This window comes from Dermacentor variabilis, chromosome 5 (assembly GCF_050947875.1).
Source record: "Dermacentor variabilis isolate Ectoservices chromosome 5, ASM5094787v1, whole genome shotgun sequence".
Lineage (NCBI taxonomy): Eukaryota > Metazoa > Arthropoda > Arachnida > Ixodida > Ixodidae > Dermacentor > Dermacentor variabilis.
In genome coordinates this window covers 47,011,355-47,034,440 of record NC_134572.1, presented here as the reverse complement: position 1 = coordinate 47,034,440, position 23,086 = coordinate 47,011,355, and the positions used below count along the sequence as shown (strand labels likewise).

At 45.7% G+C, this 23,086-nt stretch overlaps 1 protein-coding gene across 2 annotated transcripts in view; it reads left to right on the top strand.

The window, feature by feature from the left end:
* The window catches only part of LOC142582536 (F-box/LRR-repeat protein 7-like), a 94,566-nt gene that overhangs the window by 63,532 nt on the left and 7,948 nt on the right, over positions 1-23,086 (top strand). For both annotated transcript variants that reach the window (XM_075692367.1, XM_075692366.1), the window contains exons 2-6: positions 2,992-3,076; positions 5,169-5,555; positions 6,166-6,399; positions 20,219-20,508; positions 22,657-22,887. In XM_075692367.1, the coding sequence (XP_075548482.1) occupies positions 5,225-5,555; positions 6,166-6,399; positions 20,219-20,508; positions 22,657-22,887 (1,086 nt within the window). In that variant the 5' untranslated portion in view covers positions 2,992-3,076; positions 5,169-5,224. The remainder of the gene's footprint in view (positions 1-2,991; positions 3,077-5,168; positions 5,556-6,165; positions 6,400-20,218; positions 20,509-22,656; positions 22,888-23,086) is intronic.

Here is a 23,086-nt window from a genome sequence, read left to right as displayed (position 1 = left end):
ACATAAACCCCCGACGTGACTGTGGGATTTTTATTGCTGCGCTGATTTGATAGTAACCGGGGTTTATGGTTTTATGGGCCAAAAAGTACACACACAACAAGAAGAGGCACAGCCTCTGCAACCCAGAGTCGGCAGACATTTTTAAAGGAGCATTTATGGTCCACTTATCTCAGACTGGTGTATCCCAACAATTTGCACCAAGATGCTCAGCAGAAGCACTAGTTCATGTGCACACAGTGCCCATACTGGCAGCGGAACATTGAAGGCTGCTCGTATTGCACTATGAAGCCAATTAAGCTGAACACGAGGGTGCACCGATTAGGTTTCCTTGTCATTTTACAGCTAAGCTTACTACGCATGGAGTGCTTCTGGGAAATGCGCTCATTAAGAAAAAGGTAATCAATGTAGCTCTCTGCAGCCACCTGTGCACGTGAAATGTCTACGGAGTGAAACATTAAGCTGCTATAGTGGCAGCAACCCGACTGCATGAAGTGCCAACATCAGCGGTGGGAGCCTACTCATAGATGTGGAAGATGCTTGGACATCATTCTTGTTGGATTCATCCCGCATGCTGCAACGGATATGGCCTTTGCTTCACTTTTGATAGGCACGAGTATAGTTCAGCGCAGCTATTCAATGAGACTTCTTTCTCGGCCTCCATCAAGTGATGCAATTGCTTAGGCTGTTTCTCTTGGAACCTAGGCTTAAAAGGTGGCATACGTGTTCTTGCTTACAAGATATGGCATTTACCCACAACTGGTGGGATTAGCCAGGAAGTAGCCTTGAGCATGCCATCGTAAAATCTTCGGTGCCCAAGAAATTACCTCTGATATCAGCTTGCATTAACGGCAGTGATAGGACATTTTGTTGATGTAACAGTGCATTTGAGGGTGATGTAAATTTAGGAAATGAAATAAATAAATTGCTGCTGTTAATCACACGGTTTAGGAGCAATGGCATTTACCCACTACAGCAAATGAGCTAGATGTGATGCACCTTTGAGCGCTTACTTGGATAATTTTAATGTTTAATTTTGATCACGAAATGATGAATTTCGAGTCCCCAGACTCCCTATTTAATGTGACCTGTTAAAGCAATTTTAGTAACTCTGGGAGGAAGTCTGTAAATCAACTTTAGCCAATTGCAAATGTAATGCAGTTGTGGGTTTGGATTGGACAAACTTTAATAAAGGTCCTGCAGGACGCACGTCAGCGCGCAGTGGGCATCTCCCACGCAGGGACCGACAGGGAGTACCTGGCGGCCACTGAGCGAGCCTGCTGAATGGCCCATTGCTGGTCTAGTAGGAGCGAGCTTCGTTGGGTCTTCTCCCACTTGTCGGAGATAGAGTCGGGCGGAGCGTTTATGCACTCCCAGAGCACGTATGCGAGTGTCGCCATGACCCCGTACGAGGGGCACGCATTGTCGGGGTAGACGTCCGGGTAGATTATGTGTTAGGTGGAGTTATGGAGTTGAGGAGTCTGAATTCTTTCCAATATCTGGTACCATACAGTGACATACCATCTGATAAATTTTTGCTAACAGGGCTGCATAGCTTGTGAAAAACTTACGCAAGACAAAAATGCAGAAAGAATAGCTGCTTCAGAAGTAATTTCAGTCGAACCATTATGCATCTGAAAGTCAAATAGGATGAAGATGATTGTCATCCAGATTAGTGTGCACTTTATTTACCTGTTTAGCTTCTCCTTTCTAGCTTTTAGTGTGCTAGAGGGTTTCTTTGTGAAATGTTAGCTTTCTTTGCATGCACTGCTTGCTTTCCTGTCTGGTTATGACGTTAAAGAAACACGTTGGGCAGATGGGTAAGTGCATAATGTTAGATTGAGAGCACGCTAACTATATCATCAAGGAAGCCAGAAGCCACTTGGCTGATCATTGTGTGAACTGTGGCTACTTTCCATTGTTTAACAATGCAAGTGTGTCTTGTTCCAGCACAGTGTTTAGGTTATGTGAAGTTATGGAAGCATACCATATCTTGAAGAACTCGGATGATTGTGTCAGCTGCTCTTTGGTTGCACTGTCCAGCATTGTTGTCTGCATCTTCTTCATTTCTTGCCTGAGGTTTTTGTGGATGTGTGAGCTGGGTGAGGGTTGTTTATAAGTATTTGTGTGGTTTTAATGAAGTATTTCATTTGTAACTACCACAATTCTGTCCTCTTCTTCTTGCGTTCTACTTGGTGCCTAAGACACTGCGTACTTCTAGCTTACTGTTCTGGGCATGGAATGACTGACTACTTGGTGACTTCTTTAAGGTGAAATGGTAACTTTTTTGTCTGTGCCTCATTTATGGTGCTAAAGCAGATAAAATAATTTCATTCTTTGACAGTGCTGCCTAACTAGCTCCTAGTGCAAGATTTGCCTTTTACATGAGAACTGCTGGTGAGATATGGTAGTCATAAGCATAATATATAAACCTTGCTGCATATTGGTTTTGGGTATTTTTTTCTAGTTTGTTAATGTTTGGGCATGTGGGTCCCAAACAGCAGGCACAGGAGGTGTTGTTCTAGTTAGTTTCATAGGCAAAAAGTTTGACTCCGTACACAGCTTTTCCCATAGTTATTCCAAGTGTCCAATTTTTTTAATCTTTTGATAACTCCATCACCGCCACAGTATGTGCAATATGCTCATCTTGTCTCGAATCAGGCTGTAATTAGATTTCAAGTTTTGTTACACCCAGTGAACATTAGAACTTTAAAAATATAGCCAATGTATCGGCAAGTACTAGAATTATTTCTGCCTCGGTTTTGTTTTGTTTGAAATATTGCATGTAGCCATGAATGGATGTACACCTTCATTTATGAAATTGGGAATTGTCCAAAATAAGAGCCACAGGGACCAGCTGCTGGCCACATTTTGCTGCACAAATGTTCTAGTACACTGGAGATCTATTTGTTGTAGTGTGAAATCACGTTCTTCTTGTAGCATCTATTAACAGATCCTTGTCGGGTGTATTCATATGCTTTCCTTATCTTGCAGATGGGCATGTTGAGGAGCTTGAGCCATGACAGAACCATTGCTGCAATGGGCAGCCATGGCAAAGTGCAGTTCTCCTCTAGTCTGTGTAAGTCGGAAATATTTTCTTCACATTTAACCCCTTCTCTCCTGCTGTCATGATTTTGTAGCCATTACTTTCTAAGCTTCTAAATCGGGATATAACAGGTTTAAAGGGCCTCTTGCGAGGCCCCATTTGAAATTTTTGTTGTACTCTAGAACTTCTGAAGGGCTGTTCAAAGAGCATTCTACTGCAATATTTTTAAAGAAGGAGTTTGGCAGCTGAGATAGAAGCAAAAATAAAATGCCATAAAGCAGTGATGCCAGGAGGCAAGGTACCTTTCCTGCACAGAGACTCTCTCCTGTTGCCTTGACCAGGGCCTGTAAGTGACATCCTCTCCTGCCTTCTCCCATATAGGAGCTGAGGGCCCATGTTCTATTAAGATGAATAGCTTTCTTTAGCTCTTTTGCCTGTTATTGTGGTTCTCGGTAGTGGCCAGACTTTCACCGCCAATACAAAGGCACCGATGCAAAATGCGTGTACTCGATCAACTGAATTCCTGTGGCATCAGTGCAGAAGAAATAGCATTCGAAATATGTTGGGGTCTGTGTTGGTATCTTAGCAACAAGGCTGCTAAATTTAACAAGCTTTTAGTCGCCTTAACAAACAAGTTTACCTTTTTGGAGTCGTAGCAAACTTTTTTAGCAGTGACATAAATAAAAAACAGCCAGTAAATTTGTGCCCAGGTAAAATTTCTCCGGAAACTTTGGCCAAGTTCAATGTCTCACGCCGATTTTAATGTAAGAGGTATATACTATGCACCTTCATTTGTCACTGCTTCTAAAGACATACCAAAGAGCTTATTAACCACTTCTGTGCCATGGATGAGCTGGGCTTTTCTGCACATTTCTGGCAAAACTACCACTGATGAGCTCAACTCGTTTGCGATACTTTTCTTTCTTGCAATTATTTTGTATAACACTCTTAAGCTTCAGTTTTACAATAAATCATTCAGATTTTGTGTAACTATACACTTGTTATCTTGACTAAATTGCTTTTCATCAATAAGAAAATGGCCATTTTTGGTCAGAATTCAGGATAATAGCATGGCACAGAAGGGATTAATAAGTGAGCCATCTGGATACATGAAAGCTGCCTTTCTAAGCAAAGTACAATCTTTAGATTTGTTGCTATTTTAGAAAATTGGGGGTTGCTTTCTTTTTTTCACATTACAGGCATTGACTTGTCACTGAGAGGCAATTTACAGCTGTAGTTTATAAAAAGAATCAGACAACTTAAAACAATTAAAACATAAAAAGGCTAAAATTTATACAAATCATTAACATTGTCACTTACGTACTTTTCACAATAATTTATTCTTTGGGGCTGCAACCTGGCAGTATTGTTAAAGAAGGTTACCAACACTGGTTGCTACATTGTTTGATATGAGAGAGAGTGGTTGGTGTGTTGAACCAAAATGACGGTCTTGGGAGATGGTCACAGAATACCATTGCTTTTCATCACATGCCAACTGCTCTGTGCATCAAACAGGACAGCTCTGGGGCCACCAGACAAGTTGAGAGGGGAAATAAAACATTAAGTTTGTACATCATTCAAAGTTCTTGTTGACATCACTTATTTTATGTGAAGCAGTCTGGGCTTCTTCACAGAATGGCCTTGTTTCTGATCCACTCTCTATTTGCGTTTGAATGTTTAGCTTGTGCACCCAACCTCCAATCAGGAAATTGTGCACTGCAAGTTCTCCAAACCGCTAATTGCAATCTACCATCACTAATTGCTAAAATAAATGTGCCAGCACTTCAGGATTAAACATTGCACTGCATATGGCAGGTTCCGCACTTAAAATGGATGGTGATACATTTAAGTGAGCAGATTAGTTGTGCAGAAATGCAGAAAGCGAGAAAAGTGCTTCATGAGAGGGAATGTTGGCATCTACTGGAAAGTAGCGTCAAGAATATGCTATTTGTCCTCCTCGTTTACTGAACTAGTTAAGAGAAATGATTGATTGAACAAGTTGTAAAAGACAAATTGGCAAATTGGCTATCATTAGTTTGTCTAGCAGATATGTCGTAGAGGAGCTTTATAATGTGAAATTTATATTAAAGTGTGGCGCTATATCTCGCTAATGTTGTTGCAACAGGGGTTCCTGGAGCATCCTGGGGACCCCTCTGCAGCAGTTGTCGGGGCAGCTGAGCCATGGAGTGTGTGGCAGGAGGGTCAGGCCTTGGTGGTGCCCTCCCCAAGGTTCGTAGCAGCTCACCTGGCGACTTGGGCTACCACACCCTGTTGCCCGCACCGGGCTGGCCGACCACAGCCACAAGCAACAGTCACCACCAGCGACCATCGGCAAAAAGCTGCCTCTTTGACCGACTGCCAGATGACCTGCTGCTTCGTGTTCTTGCCTGCCTTTCGAGCGACGAGCTGTGTCGGTGCGCACGCGTCTGTCGGCGATGGTACTTCCTTGCCTGGGAGCCTCGCTTGTGGACCAGCATTGTGTTGGCATCTGAGCACCTGCCCGTCGACCAGGGTCAGTGTCATGTGATGGAGACTGAGAGCCCCTTTTGTCCTATGCCATCTTACTGAGTGCTGTTGAGGACATAGTCATGGGTTCGATTCCCAGCTGAAGTGGCGGCATAGAAGGGTGCAGAACGTAAAAACACACGTGTACTTAACCTTAAGGGCAAATGGTCAAAAATAATCTGGAGCCACTTTCCTCACATTATGACATTTTTCAAAGCTAGTGTGGTCACTTATGCATGTTAAGCTTATCATAATATGATTTGATTTTGAATGCTTGAAATAGCAGCTTGAGTGTAATGTGTAATATATAACGGATGCTGACTCGTGGAAGTGCCATGCTGAATGGGCAATTAGGCAATTGGGGCACTGCTTCATTGGGCAATGAAAGGGCAATTAGGCGCTGTTTTATTCAATGACGTTGCCTTACCAGCTAGCTCGGATTCAGACCTTAGTGGTAATTGGGAGTATGTTCTATAATCGTTGGCACTCTTAAGTGCCATGAGGGCTGAGGGTCTCCTGTCAGATTCTAGTAGTGCTTTGTCTGATGTTTGTTTCACAAGAGCCTCCTCCGAGTTACCGCAAGATACTTTGTTCCATTGTACATTTTGTCACTGCAGGCTTGCGCACCATTTTCCGGTTGCTGAGCCGGGATACTCCTGGTGTGTGTTCTGCTGTAGAGCGCATCTGCCTGAGTGGCTGCCTGTGCCTAACCGACAGTGGCCTAAGTGCGGCGGCTCGGAGGTGTCCCCAGCTGCGGACGCTAGAAGTGCGCGGTTGTTCCCAAGTCACGGATGTGGGTGTTTCAGAAGTGGTCACACGCTGCCTCAACTTGTCACGCCTCGATGTCACTGGTGAGCTGTGGGCTGATGCTGCATTATCTGTTACAATTCACTGAGAAAACAACAACAACAAAAAGAATAATATCAGTAATTCAAGGCAGAATCAAAATTGCCCAATAGACTGACGTGCTTCACACATTCTTTGGCCTTTATGAAAAAGCTGCCTGCAGAGAAATGTCCAGGGAAGACAGTCCAAAAACTTTCGCCCCTTCTGAATAATATTTGTTATCAGAGACCAGTGAAATCAAAGAAGCATGTTCTTTGAATTCTCAGTGTTTCTATATATATATATATATATATACAGTCGACTCCCGATAATTCGAAGCCGCTTAATTGGAATTTTCGGTTAATTAGAAGTGAAGTGCTGGTCCCGTCAGTTTTGCATGTAATCCTATAGAAAAAATCGCTCGATAATTCGAAGTCCTCATCCAGTAATATTGTTTAATTGGAAGTTAATTTTCAGCCGGGATCCTCGAGGTGACCGTCATTCTTTGGTAGAATGTGCAATTTTTCAAGTGTTGCAACAGTTCCATGCTCCGCGTTGGTGTCATCGCCACAGCAGCCGCCCGCAACGCCATCCTTCTTGGAGCGGCGCGATTATTCATTGCTACGGCTGCCGTGGCCTCCGCGATCAACTCCGGCGGGAGGCAAAGCGGCTCCCGCCGGAGGCCACGCGCGGCTGCCGCACGTGGCCGGAGCTGATCGCGGAGGCCACGCGGGTGCCATAGGTGCACGCAGCACTGCATACTGGCAGTGGCGAGATTGTGCGAGATTAGTCTTGCAGCGTGCGCAGCGTATGTCGAGGCGTGTGTTTTGGTCGAGCGCCTTTGTGCGGGAAGCACGTAGGCTAGGTTGTTCCACGAGTGATTCGGAATTGACTGTACCTAGTCATGCAGTTTATAGCCATGGCAAACCGTGGTTCTTATTGCACGCTCGACCTGGCAACGAAAGTCGAGGTTTTGAAGGAAGTTGAGAAGGGAGGTGCCGCCAAACAAGACATAGCGCGGAAGTACGGGATCAAGCCGAACACGCTCTCTAACTACATCAAGAACAAGCGCACAATAATGGATGCATTTGAGAACAACAAGTTCAAGACTTCTCAGAAGCGAATGCGCAGCGGCGCTTACCCAGAGTTGGAGAAGGCTCTGCTGGTTTGGATTAGGGAGGCCAGGAGCAACAAACTTCCTCTCAGCGGAGACATCGTTGCGATGAAAGCCCGAACGCTTGCAGCAATGTTGGGGATCGATGACTTCGTTTCGTCAGATGGATGGCTGACGCGCTTTAAAGATCACCATGACCTGGTTTTCAAGAGCGTGTGTGGTGAAAAGGCGTCCGTTAACCAGGAAACATGCGCCACGTGGAAGGACGGAAAGCTGCGTGAATATCTCTCCAAATACAGACCGGAAGACATCTTCAATGCAGATGAGACTGCACTCTTCTATCGGCTTCTACCAGAGAAGACCCTGACATTCAAGGACGACGACTGTGCTGGGGGCAAACGCAGCAAGGAGAGAGTGTCGGTGCTGATCGCGGCAAACATGACTGGCACGGAACGATGTCGGTTACTTGTGATCGGGAAAGCCACGAAGCCGAGATGTTTTAAAGGCGTGAAGACGCTGCCTGTGGACTATGAGGCGAACAAAAAAGCGTGGATGACGGCCGAAATCTTCAAGAGCTGGATAAGCAAATTGGACCGCAAGTTTGCTGCTTCGAACCGCAAGGTGTTGTTCCTTGTCGATCACTGCAGTGCTCACGTGAATGTGCCAGCCTTGAGTGCAATACGCCTCGCATTTTTGCCTGCAAACACAACGGCTGTTTTGCAGCCAATGGACCAAGGCATCATCAAGAATGTTAGTCCTGTACAGGCGGCACCTCCTCGAGCGCATGATTTTGTGTATGGATAGCGCCACAAAGTACGAGGTGAGCCTGCTTAGTGCCATCCACATGTTGACGCGAGCATGGGATCGTGTGAAGCAAGAAACAATCGCAAACTGCTTCAGGGCTTGCGGTTTTGTGGCAGCTTCTTCGGAGGATGCCTCTGAAATTTCAGCGTAGGAAGCGTCAACAAGCGAGCTTGACGGCACCGATTTTGGTGATGCTCTCGGGGACGTCAATTTTGAAGATTACGTCGCCGTAGACAAGGCGGTCGAAACGTGCGGTGCGCTGACGGATAGCGAAATTGTAGAGATTATTCGGCCCCAGGAAGCGACGTTGAAGGCGAGCCGCAACCTAAGGCTGCCGATGTAGCCGCGGGCCTTGCTCTTGCGGAGCGCTTCTTTGCCGCTGAAGGTAACGCGGAAGAAGCGTTCCGCCACATCTACAGCCCGCAGAACTTGCTTTTAGCAGCGCGATTCGGCAAGAAGAAGCAAAGCAAGATGACCGACTATTTTTCTTAGAGAAAATACTCGATTTCGCCACAAATAAAGTGCTGTTTTTTGTGTTTTGTGCTTAATTGGAAGTTCGTTTAATTCTAAGTTTTTTGCGGTCCCCGTGAACTTCGTATTAACGGGAGTCGACTGTATATGAGCAGCTATCGTTTCACAGGGATAGGAGAAAAGCATCATAGTGCCAACAGAAACACATTGAAGAACTTGTCACTGACAGCCTAGACTAAAAGAGGCACCCATTCACAAATTTTGCAGGGGAAGGGAGTGTTTGGAAGGGAGCAGCAATTTATTTACATAGACCCAACAAGTAGCTGCAAATATCATGTAGTTTGTATTGATCTATGACAAAGTTTCTGAAAGAAAAGGGCCTTTTGAAGAAAGACCTTCAGTAAAAATTCTGGCTTTCACCTTAGAAAATTTCTTTGGTAGTAGCATTACATACCCTGGCAAAGTATACTTATAATGGGCCAAAAAAAGTTTTGTAGTGATCAGCCGGGCCACAGACGCCGTGAATATTAGTTTGATGGTCCGTGGCTTCTGTGGTGGCGAGTAGATGTAACCCGATAACTGCTAGCATCTGGTCTCTGGATGCTAGCTAGATGCTAGTTTCTGACTAGCCTCCAGTGGCGGCTCCTCTTCCTGAGAGGGAGACCCATTGACTTCTGAAATCAAGTTTCCTTTCAAACCTTGAACAGTAAAGTTTTCTTTCCTGCCAACAGAGTGAACGCATGACAAAAGTGGTGACTCTTGCACTTTCTACTGAGCAGCAACCATGACTGACTCAAAAGAGACTGTCAGCTCACTGAGTGTGTTTTAGTCAGCTTGAGGCCAGATTTCAAATGCGGCGCATCACATCCCAGGCATCAAAGTACCTCCACATTGTAGCCATGCTGACCCTCAATGTCACTGATGCCATCGAAGACATGCTGTCGTCTGCCCCATTGAAAAATGTCTTCGGTGAGCTGAGGAGCCCTGTCCTCAAACGACTTGAGGTGTAAGAGCCTAGCTGACTCCAGGAACTCCTTTACAGGGAAGAGCTCAAAGATCACTGGCCATTGCAATTGCTTCAACAAATGTGTCAGCTGCTGGGAGAGCAAGCTTCCGAAGAGTGCCAGCTCCCATTGCTTTGCAAGCTGTTCCTACAGTGACTGTCACAGTCAACACAAATTATCCTCGCTGGCTCTGATGACGTGGCTCTCGAACGCCCTGGCTCAGCTCGTTGACCGCATCTCGCACTGCTGTGCTCCATCACATTTGCCCATTGGTGGTGAAAGAACATCGGAAAAGGCAGATTACTCGTCTCGATTGGAGGCGAAAGTGGATCAACTTGCTATGGCCACGGAAAAGCTCGCCTTATCCACTAACCCCACCTAAATTCTACGTGCACTCATTCTTCGTTCCATGGTGGAAACCCGCAATCCTGCAGCTAATTCAAGGGAAGCAGACCAAGTTGTTTGCTGGTGTCACCGCCGTTTCTGCCAGCAAATTATTCGCTGCACACAACCTTGCTCGTGGGTGGGGAACACTCTGGCCAGTCGTTAACGGTGTCATGTGACACCGGCCCACGTTCAAGCCACCTTTTCGTTTTCGACTGCATCCCCAGCGCCCGCCTAGTAGTTGACGATTGAGCCAAGTTGTCAATCATCCCTGTAATGGATAGAGATCACCAGCACAAGTCTGTTTACACGTTGCTTGCAGTTAATAGTACTGCTATTACAACATACAGTAGAACCTTGTTCATATGCTTTGGAAAGAACTGCGGGGAAAAACATACTAACCCAGAAAATGTACGACCCAAAGTAAATAAAAAAAATCTGACTCAACTATTGTTCTCATCTATGTAATGCGAAGCGTCGCGCAGATCGTTGCGGCACGAGATGCCGACGTGCGTGGAGCTGGTGGTGCTCCGGCGGCCCAGAAGCGTTCTGTTGTTCTGCTTTGCAGCGGTGTTTTAAGAAGGCGGCGGTAAACCGAGACGTAATCGAGCTGGTGAACGACACGCCAGATGCCACCGAATCGAAGCGTGATTGCCACATTGCGTCGCCTGTAGCAGGGAACAGCGATGCATGTGGATTATCACCTTCTAAAAGTGTACAGTACATGGCCATTGGAACTGCACACCACACACTGTAAAACAGATAGGTGAAGATGCTTATCGCAATAGGTTTGGCGGCAATAGCTGTGAATGTGGCGTACGGTGACCCGGGCGGAGATTTGCTGGTACCAAAATCAGAGACGTGAGTGCGCGTCGGCGTTTTCCCGTGAGACTGGCGGATGAGTATCGTGGTGAAGCTACTGCAGCGGCCAGCTATATACTGTTGTTGATCGCATGCATCTCTTTTTTGCTTACATGGGATCTTGCAGCTGGAAAACATCATACGATCGCAGTTTGGCGATGTGCTGAACATTGGTGCCGAAAAATCCGAGAACATATGAACCAGTAAAAAATGAGCGTAACTCTTTTAGGTCATTTTTTGTGTTCTCGATTGCAAACGTTGGCACCAGGAAAACGTGTGTAACGGCAGCATATCAACCAGGTTATACTGTATCTAGTTCGGTCAATGATGATTGATGTTGAACTCTGGAGCTTGTTCAGATGGACATTCATCGAGGCCAATGCATACCTGCCAACCCTCCCGATTCACCTGGGAGACTCCCGATTTTTTACTGAACTTTCCAATTGTACGATCACTGTCTTATATCTCCCAAAAAGGGGTCTCTGTTTGCGCAATAATGGTTTTTGCGAAACCGGCACAACGGAATCTACAGCCACATCGTAATCGTCAGCATCAGCAACAACGGCTGCACTAGCGCTATCGGTATCATTGACTAAGAAGCTGACTACGGTGCCTAGTAAGCCGACCAAAGCCAGAGCCAATGTAGCTCTTGCATTTCATGCATGCCTTCCTCCTTGGTGCATTGTTACTACTGCTTGTGTGTATGATTATTGTTGGCTAGGCCGTGTGTGTGCGGTGCACCATGTAAAGTTAGAAACCTCGTGTGCTTGATGCCATGGTGCTATCAAAGCCCAAGAAAAGGTATTTGCAGAAGTTTTTGCGATCTTACACTTCCGAATTTCCGTGCTCTTTGACATCAAGGAAAGGAGACCATTTCGCATTTTGTACAACGTGTGGATGCGACGTCAGCATGCCTCACGGTGGCAAAGCTGACTTCAAACTGCATGTTTCTACGACGAAGCATCAAAGCTATGTTGTCACTGCTGAGCAGCAAGACAACATAGTGAACTTTCTCTGGAACAACTGCGACAGCAGTGTCATACATGTGGAGAGCCTGTTTACAGGATTCCTTGCCAAACACAACCTACCCCTTAGTGTCAGCGACCACGGTGGGCCTCTTCTGCGGAAAATGGTTCCGAAATGCGACGAGGCAAATCGTTATGGATGTGGACGCAACTCTGAAGAATGCGGAGGTGGCCAACTTGAAATTTATTTCACAGGCATCGCTTTCGAGTGTTCGTTTCTTTATTCAGAGTTTCCCTCAGCTGCTGCCCTGAGATTTCTAGTGAATCTCCTGAAGACGCTTTAGATTCTCTCGAAGCTGAGTTTGCCACTCTACAGGCATAGTCTTCCAGAGGACATTCTGAATGAAGAAAGGTGAGATGTACAGTAGTCTATGGTTGGAAAAATGAAAAACACTGATGGAAAATATGTTTCACCGAGTTGCTAAGGTGATGCTGGATTTACTCTTGATACTGCATAGCTACGCAGTGTGCGAGAGTATTTTTGGCACGGCGTGAGAAACTAGGACTGAATTCCGCTCATGGGTGTCCAACACAACCCTCCAACACCTGCTGTTAGTGAAGGGCCGTCACTCTGGACCATGTTTTGAGCAAAGCTACTCAAACAAATTTTTGAAGTGAGCAAAGTCTGCTACTGCAAGGTCCCTGCAAAAGGACTCGCCGAACACTGCCTGAAAGTTTGAACGAAACCCCCCCCTCCCCCCCCCCGCCCCCATTGGCTCCCGATTTTTGATCTCGCCAGGTTGGCAGGTATGCCAATGCCACTTTTGTCATCCTGGGAGTGGACTTCTTGAGCCACTTCAATCCTTATGTAAGCGTTCGTGGCAGCCATTTTAAGGACATCACGTCGCTTGTTGTCCTGGTATTGAAATCCTACCTGTCCTCTTCTGGCATCTGCACTTTCCATCCCGAGTCAACTTTTGAAATGATTCTGGCCAAATTTCCTTTCATCACCAAACTGTAAAACACTGAGCTGCCCATCAAGCACAAGGTGCATTCATCTCCACTCGCCCACCTCTTGCCGCAAGACCATGGATGCTTGCTGGGGTGAGGCTAAAAGTCACCCGCTGCGAGTTCAAACATATGCTCCAGTTGGGTATAATTTGGCCTTCCGCCAGCAACTGGTCTTCGACCCTACACATAATGCCTTGGCAAGAACCAGGCAACGGATGGCCCTGTGGGCATTTATTGTACATTGAATACTTGGACCATGCCAGACCAGTACCCTCATGCTCATATCCATGGCTTCAGCACTCGTCTTGCGGGCACAACAATCTACTCAAAGATAGATCATATGGCTGCTTATCAGATTCCTGTGAAGCTGAATGACACTAAGATGGCCATAACACCTTTCGGCCTCATTGCATTTGTCCGCATGTCTTATGGCCTAAAGAACATGTCCCAAAGGTTCCTGTGATTTATGGGTGAAGTGACTCGTGGACTGACCTTTGTCTTTATCTGTTTAGATGACATTGTGATTGCCAGCAGCACGCCAGATGATCACCAAGATCATCAAGATCATCTGTTCCTCCTCTTCTGAGGGTTGAACAGACTTGTTTCAAATCCCGAGAAATGCATTTTTGAGGTTAAAGCACTTGATTTTCTTGGACATCGCTGCACAAAGCATCATGCCACTGGAAAACCTGGATGCAGGCAGTCAAAGATTTTCCAGTATCAAGCTCTTTCTACAGATAGCTTTAATTCCTTGGGCTCATCAATTTTCATTAGTGCATCATTCCATCCTGTGCTCAAAGTCTCCAGTCACTAACAAACTTGGTGCGCCATGACTGGAAAAAGGAAAGCACCTGAGTTTCACTGGTTAGCAGAGCACAAGAAAGCCTTCCAAGATACCAAAATTCAGCTAGCCACAGCAATGCTTCAGATGCGCCCACTTCCTGATGTGCGAACACGCCTCATGGCTGATGCTTCAATGACGGCAACAGGAGCACTGCTACAACAGCAAGACGACAAAGATTGGAGACTGACAGGTGTCCTTTCGAAACGTCTCAAACTTGCGGAATTGTACTACAGCACCTTTGAAAAAGAGATGCTGGCAACTTATTGCGTTATCAAGCATTTCTGTTTCTTCCTTGAAGGTCGTACTTTTCACATTCTAACTGATCACAAGCCATTAATGTACATGTTTGGAAACAATAGCTCCCCCTATTCAGAAGGAGAACTATGACAACTTTCATTCATTTCGTCACATCTCGGGACTCAAAAATCAAGCAGTTGATGCACTGTTCCATATTGAAGCTGTCTGTACATCGATGCTCTGAGGCATTAGCTGCTTCCTAGCTGGAAGATCCAGAGCTGAACGAGTTGCAGCAACACCTGTCAGCACTTGTGCTTTCAGAAATTCCGCTACCATGCACCATGACTGTGATGACAAGTGGCACTTTGAAAAAAAAAGCTCCTCAACCCTTCGATCCTCTCTCGTCCCAACGTGTGGTGTTTGACAGCCTCCACAGCTTCAACCAGCCAGGAATCTGCACGACTCGTCACTGGCTGCTTTGTATGGCCTGGAGTTAAGGAGGGTGTTCGAAAATGGGTCAAAACCTGCCAAACATATCAAGCCATCGAAGTGACTCGCCATCGTGTGCACAGAACTTCAACCATTTCAGCCACCAGAGTATCATTTCACTCACGTTACTCGGACCTGGTAGGACCTCTTCCTCCATGACAGGGCTACAATTACTTTCTCACGTGTCAATCAATACTCAAGGTGGCCCAAGACAATTTCCCTTCAGCACAGGTGCTTGTGTCTGGTCTTGCTTTATCGTTGCCCGCTGCACATTACAACTGATCACGGCCAACAATTTCAGAGCAATTCCTTCTCTGTGCTTGCAAGGCTCCTTGGTGCGCAGCCTTAATGCACCACGGCTTACCGCCCAGAGACCAATGGAATGGTGGAACACCTACACCCGCAAATGAAGGCATCCCTAATGGTCAAGCCGAATTGGTGGCTATGGGTGGAAAAGCTCACTCTTGTGCTGTTGGGCCAGCACACCTCTTTAAAAGAAGACATGGGATTTAGTGCAGCATAGATGCTGTACAGCTATACAATCTGCATACCCGGTGAATTGTTTGGTGAGCGGCCAAGCTCTGTGCTGACACCATCACAACACATAGAGAGGTGGCATGCCTGGTGGAGCACCTGCAACCTACCATACCATGTATCAGCCACAACCAGCATGGGTTCTGTCTGCTCCCCAACAATGGACACATCCACACGTTTCTGGGCATGCCGAATTTGACTCCTGCCTTTAATGAACCTTATCTTGTGCTCTCGTGATTGGACAAAATGCCAACCATCTGTATTCATGACAAAGAGAAAAATATTTCTCTTGACCACATGAGTCTGGCTCGCTTTGAAATCTAGCCTCCCTGTTTTCTGTTCTTGCCACATTTTTTTTTTTTTTTATGTATACTTGCTCTGTGGTCTAGTGGGGACAAGCCCTTTTAGCGATGGGCCTTGCGCTGGGCCACATAGGCCGCACATATTGGTTAGACTGTCTCTGTCTTTGAAGAACTCTTGCGGTGATGACACCTGCAGGTGTAGCGTGATACCGCTAGCATCAGCATCTTGTCTCTGCCATGGCTCAGGCGTCTAGGCATGCAACCAGCGCTTTTCTCTCCGCAAGAGGGGAGGCCCTTTCTCTTCTGAAACAGTCTGCTTTCAAGCCTCATACAGTTTAGACATTTCCTTTCCTCCCAAGGGAGTCAATGCTCTCAGTGTCCGATTTTTCGAACTCACTAGGGTCCGCGGAAACGTCCGAAAAATTGGGATGTCTCAAAAAATGAATGTGTGCCTTCTACTGCCCCCAAGGGCTCAAATCACCGCAGGTACGTCCTAAATAGCTTTTAAGCCCTGCCAGTACACTTATTAGGCTTATCAGTTCTTGTACTGTGATAGAAGACGGCGAGTGCACGCGTGTATAATTAAGAAATACCATGACTGCTGGATAAAAAAGAAAGAAAAAAGGTGTGGCCTGCCGCATGTATTGAAAATGATGTCCTCCACCGCGAAGGTTTTTTTGCATCCGAAATTGCAGAAATTTCCAGGATCCTGCATGGTGGGAATCTATAGCAAAAAATATGGACTTTGTTTTTGAGAATTTGGTCAATGTGCACTGTTGCGCGGAAGGCTCAACCTCCTGTTGGCACAGTTGGTCGCAAATGGCAGTGCCAGCCTCAGAAAGCAAGTAATCAGTTTTTATTACACCAAAGCTTTTTATGGCTAGGTTCTGGCAGATCTAGTCTCCGTGGACATAGACCAACTATTTTTCATGCGTGGGCCGATACTAAAGATAGTGCAATACTGGGCTGACCCACGGCGGAGATGAAGCAGACGTTAAGCCCTCCCCATACGTGGCCCGATCCCGAAGATAACACTATGCCGGGCCGACCCGCAGCGGAGGTAAAGCAGGCGTTAAGCACTCCCCATACGTGGCCCGATCTATAAGATAGTGCAATGCCAGGCTGACCCGCTGCCCACATTCACAGCTTTGCTGATCATCCTTCTTCACGTAGTGGAATGGCACCGAATTTTTTTATCGATATGACTCATGTATTGCATCCATATTAAATGTGGTGTCTTTTAAAAGCCTGAATGTAGTCCGCCGTAGCGTGAACATGCGCACAAGTTACATCACGTTGGCGAGAACAGCATATATAGGTCGACCGATGGTTCGAGGCACTGGCAGACGGGGCCAACGCACTCCAACGTGCCTGGCATCTAACGACGCTCGCTCGCTCGCTCGTGTACGTAGGTATTTCCTAGTAATAAAAGCCCTGATGTGACACGCACTGCTACATTCTGCAAAGTGATTGCATGCAGCATACGCATTGTCATGGCACAATACTAAACCTTTCATTGACTCTGTGGTGTATGTGGTGGTGCCGCAAAGGCGTCCGAATTATCGGGCATGCATGAAAAATCGGCCGTCCAAAAAATCGGTCATTGACTGTGTACAAGTTAATCAAGCATTCATCATATGAGTCGTATTTCTTGTATAGTGATTCAGTGTTCATAATTGCAAATGCTGTGGTCATGGCCACATTCCTATATGGACAGAATGCAAAAATTTTCATGTTCTGAGGTTTTGGGTGCAGGTTAAAGAAACTCCAGACAATCGGAATGAACCCATTGCCTCTCTTTATGGCATTTTTCATGCCTTTTGGCATGTTTAGATATTATGGTTTCTTGTTGACATCTGTTTTGGGCTTGCATGTTTGCAGAAAGGACGATGCACAAGGCAGTCCTCTTAATCATGTATGGGCAGCCAGGTTCGTGTGTATTAACAGCTTCAGAGGCCAGTACTGTAACTGGGGTTTCACTGTATGAAATGGGGCTGAGAGAGGATGACATTTCATGTTTTCTTTTACGCGCCGCTACAGAGAAAACTGGTTTCACCTGTATTTGTAAATTGCCCTTCTATAACACCAATGGGCAGGACATGTAATGAGGAGGGAAGATAACCGATGGTCATTAAGGGTTACGGACTGGATCCCAAGGGAAGGGAAGCGTAGCAGGGGGCGGCAGAAAGTTAGGTGGGCGGATGAGATTAAGAAGTTTGCAGGGACGGCATGGCCACAATTAGTACATGACCGGGGTTGTTGGAGAAGCATGGGAGAGGCCTTTGCCCTGCAGTGGGCGTAACCAGGCTGATGATGATGATGATGATGATGATGATGATGATGATGATGATGATGATGAACACCAATAAAGCCATTCTTACCACGAGAAGCTTGGTAAGCTGGGAAAGCCGCATGAACGAAAGACTGGTGGCAACACCACCTGCAAGTTCCTGCTCCAGTTCGCTGCGACGGTCGCAGATCTTGGCGCTGTCTGCTAAGACCTCGTCAATTGTTTATCAGTAAAAAAATGGACTACATTGTATCACAAAGGCAATAAAAATTGAACTTGTCAAGTTTCGCGAACCTTTACCGAGGCGACGAGGCCCATATACAAAACTTCGAAATCTGTATTCACAATGACATACCATTGCAGAGGTTCTGACAAAAATTCAAAAACGTGAACATTGACCTTCATTTTTTCTCCTAGTAATAAACATAACAAAGTGAGTGAAAATAGTTGTCAAAGAATGCTTTGTCCGTCTGAACTGATTTAGTGCTTTTCTTTCATCATCATCATCAGCTTGGTTACGCCCACTGCAGGGCAAAGGCCTCTACCATACTTCTCCAACTGCCCCGGTCATGTACTAATTGTCGCCATGTTGTCCCTGCAAACTTCTTAATGTCATCCACCCACCTAACTTTCTGCCGCCCCCTGCTACGCTGCGCTTCCCTTGGAATCCAGTCCGCAACCCTTAATGACCATCGGTTATCTTCCCTCCTCATTACATGTCCTGCCCATGCCCATTTCTTTTTCTTGATTTCAACTAAAATGTCATTAACTCGCGTTTGTTCCCTCACCCAATCTGCTCTTTTCTTAACCCTTAACGTTACACCCATCATTCTTTCCATAGCTTGTTCCGTCGTCCTCAATTTAAGTAGAACCCTTTTCGTAAGCCTCCAGGTTTCTGCCCCGTAGGTGAGTACTGGTAAGACACAGCTATTATACACTTTTCTCTTGAGGGATAATGGCAACCTGCTGTTCATGATCTGAGAATGCCTGCCAAACACAATCCAGCCCATTCTTATTCTTCTGATTATTTCAGTCTCATAATCCGGATCCATGGTCACTACCTGCCCTAAATAGATGTATTCCCTTACCACTTCCAGTGCCTCGCTGCCTATCGTAAACTGCTGTTCTCTTCAGAGACTGTTAAACATTACTTTAGTTTTCTGTAGATTAATTTTTAGACCCACCCTTCTGCTTTGCCTCTCCAGGTCAGTGAGCATGCATTGCAATTGGTCCCCTGAGTTACTAAGCAAGGCAATATCGTCATCAAATCGCAAGTTACTGAGGTATTCGCCATTCACTCTTATCCCCAATTCTTCCCACTCCAGGTCTCTGAATACCTCTTGTAAACACGCTGTGAATAGCATTGGCGAGATTGTATCTCCCTACCTGATGCCTTTCTTTATTGGGATTTTGTTGCTTTCTTTATGGAGGACTACGGTGGCTGTGGAGCCGCTATAGGTATCTTCCAGTATCTTTACATATGGCTCATCTACACCCTGATTCCGTAATGCCTCCATGACTGCTTGCTGAGGTTTCGAGTAAATCAAACGCTTTTTCGTAATCAATGAAAGCTATATATAAGGGTTGGTTATATTAGTGTCCACTTAAAGGAACTCTCAACACCTTGTGAGAAATACTGGCAAGTGTCAGAGCTCCTTGAATAATTTAATGTAATGCATACTAATAATACAATATAATAAATTAATGTAATATAATGTAATAATATAATGCATAAATCAATATTGCTGTTGGTGCCCAGGTGGTGTATGCATCGTGATGGCACAATACATTGGCTTGCTTTATTCCGGAAATTGCTGCGGCTGCTGCATGCATGCGAGTGCAGCCAGAAGAAACATGAACTGCAGAAAATGTTACTGAGCAAGATTTCAAGCACATTTTTATTGTCTTTTGTTATTGGAAAAGTATATTTTGCAGGTTGGATATTACTGTGCTAGATAATCAGTGGTTTTCAGGCACAGTTGGTGCGTGCGTGCGTGCGTGCGTGCGTTCGTTCGTGCGTGCGTGCGTGCGTTCGTGCGTTCGTGCGTGCGTGCGTGCGTGCGTGTGTGTGTGTGTGTGTGTGTGTGTGTGTGTGTGTAAAACTTGACATGAAGTCCAAGTAACAGGGCCCATTGCTTTGCATGGCCCCGAGAAAATGGTCTTTGTTAGTTGTTATAGCTGGGGTTAGGTGTTTTTGTATTCTAATAAAATCTGGAAAACACTGCCTCTTAAAAAAATGTGAAGATTTTGACTTATCCGAAACAACTTTGGATTTTGGCACCTTGAGGGCGATCATGCTAAAAAAGGCCAAGAAACTCTATTTTTGTGGGAAAATTAAACTACAAGAACACAGAATCGTACTAATAGCATGGTGGTACTATAGTGCTGGCAATCCCAGAGTATGTTGAGATTGTTTATGCAGAGCTTTACCTCTGCGGCACAATGAGGAATTGAGCAGCCCGAACTTGAACAGGGAAGTTTTCCTCTGTAGGCCACATGAATTCTAACGTACTGTTGGCCTTGCTGCGTGTGCAGGCTGCTACCAGGTGACAAGTATACGTCCGAGGCATGGGGCGAACTTGGAAATGAATGAGTCCCTTGGTGGCCTGGCTCCCTCGGGCGGAAACCAACTGTATCTGCAGTACATCGACCTTACCGACTGTCAAGCCTTGGAGGACTCTGGGCTGAAAGCCCTGGCCAGAGCGTGCCCGCAGCTCACACATCTCTTCTTGCGGCGCTGTGTACGGCTGACTGATGCTGCACTAAAGTGTGTGGCCAGCTACTGTGTTGTGCTGAGGGAGCTCAGCATCAGTGACTGCGTCCAGGCAAGGCACACATTCTGTGTTGCACTCTCTGGTTTTTTGTCTGGTGTAGAGAAATTAACATGAGTTTTTTTTTTTTTTTTTTTTTTTGCATAACATGGTGCCATAAATTTCAATTTCAACTGAAAAGGGGGAGTGCAAGTTATACATGAACTGTACCTTTGAGTGGGGCTTCACGGCATTACCAGGCAGCTTATGTGGGAGCAGGTCACACATTAAAAAACAATATTGGTACAGGCTGCTTTCTCTTGCTTTAGTTACGATAATCTTAATGTTGGTTGTTTAACTTCACACTACAGGTGGCTTTCGTTAATTTGACCTTGGAGGGATTTGTGAAATTGACAGAATTATTTGGCAGGTTAAATTAACAAAGAGCCAGAAAAAACACTTCCACCCACCACTGTATCATTTGGCAGCGCATTTGCTAGATTCTAAATTGCCCACGAAAGGGTTCAAATTAGTAAACTAACATAGAAATGAGCTCCTAAACGAAGGATAAATATGATGCCCACCCATGAGACAGCACTTTATCATTGACTGTGGACCACTCGTTGCACATTTGATATGCGGCATTTAACAAACAACTGCAACAATCACAAACTGGATAGGGGCCCAAACTTAGATTAACATTAGTTCATCCTGCGATACGTGCAATTCTCAGAAACTTCGAAACCCATCTTTTGAATAAGCTTTTGTAATCGGACTGATAGTGGCACCTCGTCGTAGCCATTCTACTTGAGAACTTGTTCTGTTGCCATCTTGTGATTTTGCTGGTTGTGACAGTGAGCAGATGCAAATGTTTGAACATAGTTTTGTATCTGACTGCATCGTGAAGGCAATTTTTGGACCAATTGCCTTGAGCAAAAAATGCACAGATTCGAAATAGGTAAATACTGTAATCACTCATTGTGAGGTGTCGTTTTCGCTTAAATATCTTCCTGGGGCAGGCCGAATTATTCATTTTTGGCCGGTAATAAGATGCCTTCACTGTCCCCTAGCACCTCCAAGACAGACGCTCCAGCCATTGAGGTCATCATTTGGGTTCTGCGTGTTTGTGCCGACCAGTCAAGTTCAAATTATCCAATGAGGCAATTTCAGGATTGGAGGAACAAATGTTTTGCCCCATATGGGTGCTGGTTGGGACCTCCTGTTACGATCACATTAAAGGGGGGATGAGGCGATCAAGACTAACTTCTCATGGTTTGGTGCGGAGTGTTATTTGGTACATACAGTAGTACCCCGCTGATAAGTTTTTTGAAGGACTTTGGGGGGAAAAGCAACAGCTGGGAAAAATGTAACAGTGTGGAAGGCCCCAAATTGCCACAGCACCAGCAGAAACAGTTGTGGATGGTTGCCAGTACAGTTACTAGACATCTTAGTGCTCTTACTGTGACTGGAGACAGCGCATATGCATGTGTATAATTTTTCATTTACCACAGCCGTTTTTATACAGCCCCACGGAGTGCAAGCAGTACTGTGTTGCGTGTCCAACAGAGGCTCCGCTGGACGGTTGTACCATTTTCACGGACCCGAAATGTGTCGCCAAACTGCCTGAACAGTGTGATACTGGTTTGGCAAAGCTTCATAAGCACTCCTGGCAACCACACATGTCAGTGTTCATTTTCTAGAACAATAAATCGCAACCGGTGCACCTGTCACCGTAGCAACAGCCAGTCGTAAGGCATGCCAGTCCACTGAGCCAACAGGAGAGCTGCGCATTGGGAACTTCGTCAAACCAGCCCCCAAATTTTTTATGTTTGCGCTTCTCCTATGTGATTATCATAGTTGAGGAGGGTGGGAACGGAAAGGCAATACTTTGAACTTTGTCGGTTTGCTGTATAAGGTGTTTTCGAGTGAACTCAGGTGGAAGTCTACGTCAGCGTGTTTTCTTTGTGTCCCACTTATCAACTCTCTTAGCCATCAACTCTATTGTCACATATATTTGAGGGGATGAACAGCATATACATTTTTTTATCTTCACTCTTTGTGTTTCTGTTTCTACTTTCAAGAATGGCAGAAATATGCTGTATACAATTCGGTAATTTTTGATCCTATAAAATATTTTTACTTTTTAAACATGCTATGACTGTTCGGTGATTGCGAGAGGCTGTGCTGCAAATATATATATATTTTGTCAACCATTCATTCTAGGTGACAGACTTTGGCCTGTATGAGCTAGCCAAATTGGGTCCGCACCTACGCTATCTGAGCGTGGCCAAGTGTGAGAGGGTGTCGGATGCTGGGCTGAAGCAGGTGTGCCGGCACTGCTACCGGTTACGCTACCTCAATGCTCGAGGCTGTGAGGCAGTCTCGGATGCCACTCTGGAAGTCCTGGCTCGCTCGTGTCCAAGGCTTCGAGCCCTTGACGTTGGCAAATGCGAGGTGAGCTTAACAGCCTTAAGTCAAGGAAAGAGTTGAAGTGCCTACATCATGTGCGTAGTAATATAAACACTAGATTATTTAAGCTTTAACATTCGACGTTGATAATACATTAATTGATACACATTTTATGTAGTGGTGGGGCAATAAAAAAGTGCCAAATAATGCCCAAAAGCATTATTTCTTACTACTAATGATGATT